At 41.0% G+C, this 11,726-nt stretch overlaps 1 protein-coding gene across 1 annotated transcript in view; it reads left to right on the top strand.

The window, feature by feature from the left end:
* The first annotated feature begins 846 nt into the window (after positions 1–846).
* LOC105398793 (calpain-11) overlaps positions 847–11,726 on the top strand; it is a 66,618-nt gene continuing 55,738 nt past the window's right edge. Inside the window, exons 1-2 of the mRNA XM_048625851.1 lie at positions 847–996; positions 2,626–2,757. Of these exons, the coding sequence (XP_048481808.1) occupies positions 2,661–2,757 (97 nt within the window). The 5' untranslated portion in view covers positions 847–996; positions 2,626–2,660. The remainder of the gene's footprint in view (positions 997–2,625; positions 2,758–11,726) is intronic.

Raw genomic sequence — 11,726 nt, 5'->3', positions numbered from 1 at the left:
AATAATAATAATAATTTATTTCAAAAAACAGTTTACAATTGTTCCTTATGACTAAGTTACGCTAGTTATATAACAGCAAAAACTTACAGGTTCATCTGTTGCTGAACTAGGTCAAATAACCTGTATTTCAGCATACAGCGCCCCCTTAGAATAGTGGTATAAAAATATATCTAGCTTCTAATAAAAGTATTGTTCTTATCTCGTTTGAGTAAAAAAGAAAAGTATAACTTTGATCGTAGCCAAATAAACGAATTTGAAATATATTATTGTACTGGTTTTATTTTAATAATTAGATAGGTCCCCACCCCGCCCCACCCCTCACATAATACACCTATGTATCATAATAACCAGCCTATAGCAATCCACTGCTGCACGAAGGCCTCTCCCAAAGTACGCTACTGGATGCGATCTTTAGCTTTCCGAATCCAATCATATCCAGCCACCTTTTACAAGTCGTCACCCCATCTAGCCAGAGGGAGTCCCGCACTATGTTTTCCTAGTCGCGGCCTCCACTCCAGAACAGGCTAGATTATGGTAAATACTCAAGCCAATCCCCTGACATTACCAGTGTGCGTAGATCAGAGGATGTACAAAATAAGGCTGAATTAACTATTTACCTTCTGCTAAACAACTTTCAATATCGTACAGTATTCTTATTAGCCGCTAAAACTCTTGATTGTCAAGTGTGAAGTAATTACTCGAGACATAAAAGAATCATCTTCATCTAAAACCTACCAATCTACCTATTAGGTTTATGTATTCAAAACTAGCAACTCCCGCGCACCTGTCACTGACAGCTGTCACTGCTAGCAGCGTGTGTTTTTTTCCCTCTGTGTCTGGCAACACTCCACTCGTTCACGCGCGCTCGAGCAGAGTGGATGTATAGTCGCACCGAATAACGAAACACGAAATAAACATCGCGAGTGTAGTTCAAGTGCAGTGAAGTGAATGTGATAGTTTCCTATTATAACAGGATTGCTTTGGAACTTTATAATGGTAAGTTTTTTGTGGTATTAATTATTGTTTTCAAATGCGTTGATGATCGTTCGGTGCATTACGGTCGTAGCTTTGCGGTTGAAATATTAGGTTGGGTATGATTTATTACTTTGTGTTGTACTTACATAATTGGGATTAGATTGTTATTTATTGTTCCGGGATAGTGCAGGAAAGGTTTGGTTAATCAATTCTTAATTAAATAGCTAAGCCACGTAGTAAACAAAGGTAAGTTTGAGGGTAGGTTGTCAGATGAAAATTATTGTACTGAAACCACGATAAAACTTTAGGAACCTACCTACACAGTGATAAAGATAGGTAGGTAGATATAATTAATTTTTAAAATCATTTAAGTAATTGTCATTGAAATATACAACTCAGCACCACGGAGGATAAACAAACTATGATGGTGCAACCTTCCTAATTATGTAGTTAAGCATTTCCTTAAAAAAATCTTATGCTACATTTTTTTTGCATATTTAGTGGATTCGCCAAAAACAAACCTTAGGCCCTGTTTCCTACACAGTTGGCCAATTTAAAATCAAAATTGTAACTGTGTACAAGTGTGGTCAAGTGTTCTGTAGAGGCCAGACGGTAACCCCTAACTATACAACATCAAGATCCTATCATCAACACCATATATTATTATCATCAGTAACACTAACACCGACCTATACAGTCGTGTAGGACCTAGCTCCTCAACGAAATCATCATCAACATCAGTTTATAGCTGGAACAGTCTCAGCATCTGAAACCTGTCTCCGATCCTCGAACGGTCCAGCTAACTAATAGTCACAACATACGTAGGTACGATCGATACCTTATAAACTTGCAATAAATACCAAGCTAAGCTACTTTCATGATAGCAAATCGCTGATGCCCTGAACCCTCCCAATGATTTTCCAAATGACCCGCTCTCACCGGATCATCAGCACTAATCAACGGTTGGATGACACTTCGACAGTTCCAGGCGGCCGCACGTGACGTCATCAGCGGTCGGTCAGGGACTGGCGAGGGGTGGGCAGGGTTGGCCATTCAAGCGTTGATGGGCTTCTGACGTTTTTGCTCACTTCTACAACTGTTATTGCTCACTTCTACAACTGTTGTAGGTTAGATTATTAAGTGTCTTGGGTCTAGCAATGTATCTATTACGAGTATTACGGATAAAAGATTATTTTCATTCTTATCATAATTATCAGAGACAAACACAACAGCTAGACTCGGGTGGAACCATGGTGAAAGGATTGGCCATTTAGCGTCAGTCGCTGACTACCCAGAATTCACATTTATACATAAAAGTGTCGTTACACGATTACACTTGATCAAAATGTACTCGTACCACGCCTTTACAAAAATTATTAAAAATGAGTGTGCTATGCTTCCTGTACCTAGAAACCATCTTCAGAGTGGCTTAACTCTCCGTGTTAGATACAATTAGGTACATATTCAGAGGTACAATTATCATCATCATCATTAATCCTACGTCTACTGCTGGACATAGACCTCCCCAAGAAGCACTGCAACAATCTGTCCATCAAATTGTTCCCTCCATGTCTCCCCTCTGTTTTGTTTACTGACTAGATTGGACATGGATCTTTACTCGTAGATGACCTACTACTGCCCTCTCCACAGGTGGTGGTGGGCTGGCGTGAGGCGCGCGCCCGGCCATGAGGAAGTTCATGCGCACGCGCGCGCCCGCGCCGCCGCCGCTCGCCCGCCCGCTCGACCGCCCGCTCACCAACGGGAAGAGCAATGGACATGCCAGTTAGTATTATGTTATGTTTATTTACTACGTGTGAAGAGTTAGGGTTTGACTGCGGAGGAAAAAAAGGTGTTGTAAGTTTGAGGTGCATTTGTGTGTCTGTTTCTGGGTTATGGCCGAAATGCATAGGCTGGTTAGCGGGCAAGTTAGTATTTTTTCTAATTTTCTGTTGACGGTAGGTCTTACTTTTTGTTGTATTGTATCATCATCATCAGTAGACAATGGACATATCCCTCTTCCAAGGAGCGTCTTTACAGTGTTTACACTCTGATCTCCTCGGCTTGCCTAGTTCAGCCGCTATCAGCCACCTAGATCTATAGTCGTCACTGCAGCGAGCGGGAGAGCCGTTTGTGCAAGTCTTGTACCTAAATTACATACATTTGACTTGCTGTTTAAGTAGCCCACTAAAAGCGATAAATGTCCTTTGCACCTGTGCGCTGACCCCAGGACCCCGGCACCCCCTAAAGCGTGCCTGCTCGCGCGTGACCGAGCCATCCATCGACTCATTTATCGACATTGCAGCTATGAATCTCGATATTATTCAAATAAATTTAATGCTATTTATAATAACTACTTATTCTGAATCGTAGCACGGATACTCAATTTTCATCATTATTGTTCAGACGATATCGCGTATCGGAAAATCGCAGTATCTTACAGCGAAACGTAAGTCAATAATATGATTATCGGTTATCATACTAAAAACTTACCATCTTTTCTAAATCCGCGTAGTTACGAGTAACATAAAACATCGCAAACTCACGAGTCTTCCACTCACTCAATGCTCGCGTGTGTCAACGTATGAAGTGCATTTTATAATAACCTAGCAACAGACGAGACAAAAGGCTGTACAAACAAGAGCCTCCCAGGTTCAGACATCATGTGACGTGGCGACAATGCTGCAGGCGTGATGTGGACATAGACAAAAGTAGATACGTCCTTCCGCGTCTTGGAGTCTCGCTTCACTGACTTCAGGTGTAGGGTGACCACACACGTGCAAAAGGGTGAACACACGGAAAGGTGAGCACACATTATGTGCGGAATAAAGTAGCTAACGTTTGGACGTAGTGGAGTATTTTAATGTTTTCTTTATAAGAAAATTGGGAAAAGTTAGGCTCTCTGGGTAGTGTGAACAATGTTTCTTCAGATCATCATCATCAGCCAATAATCATCCACTGCTGGACATAGGCCTCTCCCAAGGAGCGCCACAACACTCGGTCCTCGGCCTTCCTCATCCAACCACTACCCGCCACCCGCCTAAGGTCGTCAGTCCAGCGGGCAGGAGGGCGTCCCACGCTGCGTTTGCCTGTTCGTGGTCTCCACTCGAGAACTCGTCTACCCCAACGGTTATCGATTCTTCGGCAGATATGACCAGCCCACTGCCACTTCAGCTTGCATATTTTGACAGCTCCTTGTCGAAGTTGCTTCTGCCTAGCCGAATAGTCTGCCCGAGGTAGACATATTCTTGCACAACTTCGATTGTTGCCTCACCAACGGCGACCGGCTCCGGTTTGATGTGAGCATTGTACATGACTTTCGTCTTGTCCAAGTTCATACCGAGGCCAACACGTCGGGAAGCAGCATTTAGGCCACTTAGCATCCAGCTGAGTTCCTGCAGAGATTCTGCCATAATAACGATGTCGTCCGCGAAGCGGAGGTGTGACATGTACTCGCCATTTATACATATGCCATGTCCTTTCCAGTCCAACGTCTTAAAGACATCTTCCAATGCATTAGTGAACAGTTTCGGAGATATTACATCCCCCTGTCTCACTCCACGTTGCAGTTGGATAGGTCTTGCCTTGTGGTCCTGTACTTGGACAGTCATAGTAGCGGCATTGTACAGACATCTCAACACCTCGATATAGCGCCAAAGATATTTCTTGAGATACCTTTGTTTTTTTACTGAATTATCATAAAACTAAATTAAGTATTATTATCGATCGTTTCGGAATGAGGCAAAGAAAGAACTATATGTAAGTAGGATTGCGCGTGATGTTCGCATTACACAAAGTGTAACCATATTCTGTCTGTATCCATAAAACTATAATTGACATCGTAAAGAGATCGTAACTTTACATCATAAACGTAGTAAGTAACTGCAATTTAAAGTAAGCGTGAAATTATAACGGACACCTCTAACTTTACTTCCTTCTCTCTGTATTCTTACTGCAGTATTTGTTACTTTCGTTTGTATGCTTCTAGTTCTAATCAATATTGAAGTACTTACTACAATAACAGTAATTTCTTTAAAATTGCTCGCCAACACAATAAATTAACAAACAATAGCAAAAACAATCGGATAAAATGGTAACAATAATAGTATGTCAATAAGACAATACGGATTCCATCCGTGGGACAGAGTATACAGTACTATAAAGTGTTAGATAGTGCGATATACCTACCTCTGTGAGAGGTAACGGGGAAAATAGTAAAAGAGTGAAAGTACGTAACCGAATCTCACGCCCCCCCCCCTCACTTCCCCTCAAAAACCTCACATAAAACTGCCGTAACGCGGAATTACTGGGAAAAACTTAAATAAGTGGCCACGCGTTTATAGAATTAATTTAAAAACTTGTGATGACATTCTCAATGGGATAAGTGTGAGAAATGTTTGTTGATGAACCTACTAAGTACTGTTTGCTTTATAAAGGTTAATAGGTTTTCCCAAGGGATATTCAGTAAAAACCACCTTCAAACATGGGAATACCAATGCTTACCTAATTTCTTCGTGTCATCATGCGTGTCAAGCTTCAAGCGGGTCTAACCTCTGAGCCAGTACACCGGCCGATTTCCCGATAGTACCCTTATATGAATGCAAAGTGGCTAAGTACAGCCTACACCACACACACTTGTACCCGTGACCGCGACACGTGGCTCTAGGCTCGTGGCTCTCGTGGCTCGTGGTAGCCACACGCACGGCGCGCACCCAGCTATCCATTACTGAGGTTAATGATAGCTCGCTAATTAATACATAGATAGATACGTGTAATAGATAGATAGTAAATGGTGATGGAGATGTTTATGTGGGAGTGAGAGGGATAATTTATTTGTGGTTTTAATAGTTGGCCGTGGTCTTTATAGTGGTTATACCATGGGGATAAAATATTTGAAGATTCAGTAGAGTATAATATTCGGTTGAGATTACATAAACCTAGGTATGACTTAGCCATTTTGTTTTCCTTAAAAAACTTTGTCTCTTCAAGTTCCATACAAAATTTTCCATACTTACTGCCGACCATACCTACTAAATGGTGTTATGTTACCGTGTCCCAGTAACCCGTTCCATTTATTTTTATGACGATAGCAATAAAATGCTACAAATCAGGCGGAAATAGGCCATACGCACGGACATGTTACCGATAGCGTGATATGCTAATAGGGCCAGCCTTTACTCATGTCAGGGATTATAAAATTATATTGTAGATAGGCCTTTATACCAGAAGGGCTAGTACGGGGCGCATTTAAGACGTGACAAGAGTTTTGCATCGCGCTCACTCACTTCACGCAGCCTCAAGAGCGAGCGCGATGGAGAACTCTTGTCACGTCTTAATAGCGCCCCGTGCTACAGGGCCAGAAGGTGATATGAAGCTATCCTGCGAAGATGCGAAAAAAACAACATTGGAAATTGTGCAAAAAGGAATATGATTGGTGGACATCAAACGCATCCATGGCAACGTAGCATAGCACATCTCTGGTGGAAAAGCACCCTAATTGTTGCAAGAGCTCTTAACACTAAGCTGTGGTCAGATGTAGCCGTAATGTACTCATACGAAAACTGTTATACCTGTGTGAGTATAGTCTGTGTACTGTAGCTTGTCTCTCTATTCTGGCTGCGACGAAAATAAGGCTAGTGTCCGAAACTACTGGACTGGTTTCAAATACCATTTCATGATTATAATTCTATACTATCCTTGAGGCTTCTTTTTCATCACACGGGAAGCCACGTTTACGCGATGCGAATCACGGGAATACGCTAGTACTTACCTACCAATAAAAAATAAATAAATAGTCATTTATTTCAGGCTAGACACCCATATTACAATAAAATGTAATATACAAAAATAAATTAAATTGTAGTATTTTTTGCCAAGATATCCCATTCAAACGCAGTGCCACTGCCAAAGCCCGTAAAATATAAATAAACCTTAATTACCTTGAGGACTTACAATTAATTTCGACAATCGGCAAGCTACAGTACCCGTTAGCCAATAGCAAGCATGCGTAGGGGGGCCACTCTATATGACGAAAAACTAAGTTTCTAAGCGCTGCTGCGCGAGCCACGACTCTATCTCCTATTAATCGTGCCGATTGCTCGACAGCTGTCGTTCGTTCGTTTTTCTTCAGTATAGAGTGACCCCCTGTAACCGCATGTGCTCCATAGACAATGCGGGACCGTTACCGGCGCGCGCGCAGCTATGCGCAGGTGCCTCCATATCTAACCACCTTCTATTTTTAAAACGCTCCTAATACGAACGCTTAGGCTTAGGGACATAACTGTCTCGTAGGAACTCACATCCCTAGGGTTTGTTTTGTATGGAATACGCAAGGGACGGAGAATGTTGATGGTATGGTAGAGGGTAGATTATGACCATCAAACAACACTTCACATTAACGTTTGACTGCTAGGCTAAAATTGTGTTGTGTAGACGCCGGCCGACGTATCTGTAGTCTGTATTCCATTGATGTGTTTTGTTTTTACTTATCATAAATATGTGGCACACTGTGTTGTTTTTTAAGTCCTTACTACATTTTTATTCCACATGTGAAAATGTGGAGTGTTGTGATACTAATGATTACATGAAACTAATAAATAAATTATGTATGTGGTTTAGTATTCTGTAGCAATTATCGTAGCTCGTAGCTCTATTAATAATTCGAATACAGATTATGCAATCAAAACTGTTCAAACATGATGCGATCATTAATTATTGTTAATTTAATAATTAGGCATCACTTCGAGAGTTGTGAATTGTCATAATTATTTTCGAATGTTAGGTATCGATGATGAAGAAGGTACCTACAATGACCTACATAGTACCTACTATACTCTGTCCATTATATTATTGGCTTCTTGACAGTCGAAATCTCATACATATTTGATGACTGCAAAGGAAAACCAACATTACTTACCAGACATAAGGAAACGTCAAGAATACAATAACATAGTGGAAGCTCTATACATAGTGTAATCTGATTAAGTTAGGTGTCAATTAAAAAAGACACCGGAAAGTAATAAATACACACACTGGGTCCTGATCTCGGTAAAAGATAACATAAATTTACTTGATTTTTATCACTTTAACGACAGTCAAACCCACTTTTGATCGGTGTCCCTCGCAGAAATCTGGCTTCAGAAGTCACCACCCATACTGTCTAATGAATGGACTACTGAATGCCTGCACATTTAAACATATAACAGAAATATCTGAATAGAAAGATTAACACGGTTGTATTATTAACCCATTGATGGACACTGACGTATGATGCATTTGACGTTCGTTTTTCTTTACTGCGACTAGGCAGTGTGCCGGAATGTGCGCCAGCAAACCATCACTCAACTCAACTCCCATACTAATTTTTAGTGCTTTTTTATGAGTTTTACCGTTAATCTAGTATCCATCAATATGTTAAGATAGAACAACAACAAATAAACTTATCTAAGTAAACTCGTTAAACATCTACCTAATAAAGTACGGGTCGCGGGCACGCAAAGCCATCAAAACATCAGCGCAAAAAAGGCTATACCTAGGAAAAAAGGCTATACCTAGGGCAGTAGGTACAAAACTTGACTAAACAGTAGCGTAATCGGTATACGCTGTTACAGCAATATTGATACCATCAGTGTTGCACAAGACTTACTTGGGTTTCCGCTGAAAATCACTCATGTAGGTAGAACATAAATATGCCAAATATTTTCGCGATAACCATTTTGTATGATGTAATGTTAAACGCTTATCCACAAATGAAACAGTCGATAATGGATACCTGAATATATAAATAAGTAAAAATACGTGTACTCTTGTAAAATGTGCTTTGCAGTTGGTTATCCTAACTAATCCTAATCCTAACTAATATTATAAATGCGAAAGTAACTGTGTCTGTCTGTCTGTCTGTCTGTCTGTCTGTCTGTTACTCTTTCACGCCAAAACTACTGAACGGATTTGAATGAAATTTGGTATACATACGGTCTAGACCCTGGGAAAGAACATAGGCTACTTTTTATCCCGGAATTCCCACGGGAAAACTTTTTAAGGCGAAGCGAAGCGCGCGGGAACAGCTAGTTTACTATAAAATACACCTCAACACTTTCAAAACCAAAATAATCTAAGTAGGTATCTTGAAAGTCTTACGAATTTGTTACACTACAGTATTTGTCGGCATTATTTTGATAGGAGGTTCATTATTTGGTCATCATCAGCCCTCTATCGCCCAATGTACTATAATATACTTTATTTTGTGTTAGCCAACTTTTTCGGTCTTGTGCAGATCTTATCCACGGTTTCTACGCAACCTTGCAGATGTCACCTCACCATCAGTTATTTGGTAATATTATTTAGCGACTATTTGCACCTATCAAGTCGTCCACAAAACAAATGCATTTCCAGCTCCTGACTTCCATTGTTCAGCTCGCTTCGTCTACCGCGATACGGAAGCGTCTCGAGACAATTTGTTCAAGCAGCCGCCGCCATTACGCCAGCTAATGCACAGTTTTTAATAACTAATTCCACCTATTAATAACACGCATCGCACCGCCTCTGAACATGGGTAGTAATGAGCTAATTTGCTTGACCGTCTGTTCGTCTATGAGTAAGGTGACCATACGTCCCGCTTTCGGCGGGACAGTCCCGCTTTCAAGCTGTCCGTCCCGCTGTCCCCGGCGAGGTCAAAAATGTCCCGCTTTCATAAACAGGCCAAACGATAATTTAAATGCATTTGTCGATCTCGTCATCTCGCGAGATCTCGTACGAAATTTAACGAGTTTCAATCTCGTTAAATATGGCCGAGATCTCGCGAGTTCGGGATCTCGGCGGGACGAGATTGCATTCCCGAGATAAGAAGTAGGATTTTGCATTAATCACTTGAGACATCTTCTTATCTCTCACATAGACTTAGGGAATGCAATCTCGTCCCGCCGAGATCCCGAACTCGCGAGATCTCGGCCATATTTAACGAGATTGAAACTCGTTAAATTTCGTACGAGATCTCGCGAGATGACGAGATCGACAAATGCAGCGTGACGACGTGTATTTCATGCAAAATCAAAAGTCGTCTATCAGATGATTCTCTCGACATTATGAGTTTTTTGAGAAGCCAATGATGTCGATTCGAAAGGCAGAAATTCTAATTTTAACGCTGTCAAACTATAAATTTTGCTAAAAAGCAGAAAAAATTACAGTTACGGAAACACACATAGAGTCGAATTTTAAACAAATACTATAAGGTTTTGACAGCTCTAAAATTAGAATTTAGTTATGTCCTTTCCGTACTTAATCTGACTTCTCTTTTGAACTTCTTTTATACGATCTCACAACATTTATTTAAGAACTTGTGAAGTTAAGTTTTTGTTTTTTTTTACAATCGATGAGGATATAGAGAGCAGGATCAAGAAGGCGAAGGCTGCGTTTGCCCAGCTCAAACCTGTTTGGGACTCGAATGTGCTCACAAGGCGGATAAAAATCTCCCTCTTCGACTCCATCGTGAAGTCCGTATTGCTCTTTGGTTGCGAAACGTGGAGAGTGACGAAAGGGCTGACGAACAAACTGCAAGTGTTCGTCAATAAGTCCCTAAGGTCGATCCTACGCGTTTTCTGGCCGAAGACAATACGTAACGAAGATCTGTGGAAGCTGTGCCGACAATCTCCCATCGGCAAGGAAATTGCGAAACGAAAGTGGAGATGGATTGGGCACACTGTACGAAGAGGAGCTACGAATGCCGCAACTATAGCCTTTGACTGGAGGCCACCAAATGGCAAGCGCTCCCGGGGACGCCCTGTCCAAACATGGCGCCGAAGCGTCGAAAACGAGTTGCGAGCCGCTGGACTAAGCTGGAGTGAGGCCAAAAGGACAGCCGAAGATAGGAGGAAGTGGCGGACGTTAGTGGAGACCCTCTGCACCTCTGGGGTGCCATAGGACTGCAACAATGTTCCTATTACCCCTAATGGAAGATTTTACACCATAGACAAACAACCATAGATTATAGATGACTTCATACTCAACAGCACTGCATTTTTTTTAGATGTCGGCTATATCCAATCCAATAGCGATTCTTCCAATCTCGCGAGATCCCAGAATTTGCCAGGTCTCGCGAGATCTCGCTTGGTGAAAATCTCGTACGAGATTTCATTCCCTACATAGACTACATAAAAATTGTAATGAATACCAATAAGTTTTTTTTGCAACATAAATCCGCAGGTGTCCCGCTCTGACAAAAAAAATAAATGGTCACGTTATCTATGAGCCATCTTATTAATTACTGTTAGAGGAATTCTACATAGCGGTGATACGGTGGGGTGTATGTGCAAATAAATACTAGACTAGTAGGTTCACTAAGCGTTTAACTTTTGTGTACTATTGTGAAAAGTATTAGTAAATAAACATTTGAAAATAATGAATACGGTTGTGGTGGTCATTTAATTAACAAGTTAATCAAAGTCAAATGTTTTTATTTATTCATCGTATAAATATAAAATTTTCTGATGAACGTAAATTTTTATATACTACTCTCCGTTCCGATAAGGGCTCTTTCTGTCTAAAGAGAAGAACGGAGGGAAGCTTCTGAGCCATCTTTAAAAAAAAACCTTAAAACTAATTACTGTGTATCTAGGTTGAAACCTTTATATTTCTGAAATGAAGTAGGTAAAGATAAGCCGAGATATCCTTTAATCTCTCAAGGAATAAAATATTAGCACGACACTAATCCGCCGTATGCTAAGTAATATTTCACGAGGCAGCCTTCAGGCATTGCGACC

This window comes from Plutella xylostella, chromosome 3 (genome assembly GCF_932276165.1).
Source record: "Plutella xylostella chromosome 3, ilPluXylo3.1, whole genome shotgun sequence".
Classification (NCBI taxonomy): domain Eukaryota; kingdom Metazoa; phylum Arthropoda; class Insecta; order Lepidoptera; family Plutellidae; genus Plutella; species Plutella xylostella.
This window is presented reverse-complemented; position numbering and strand designations above follow the sequence as displayed.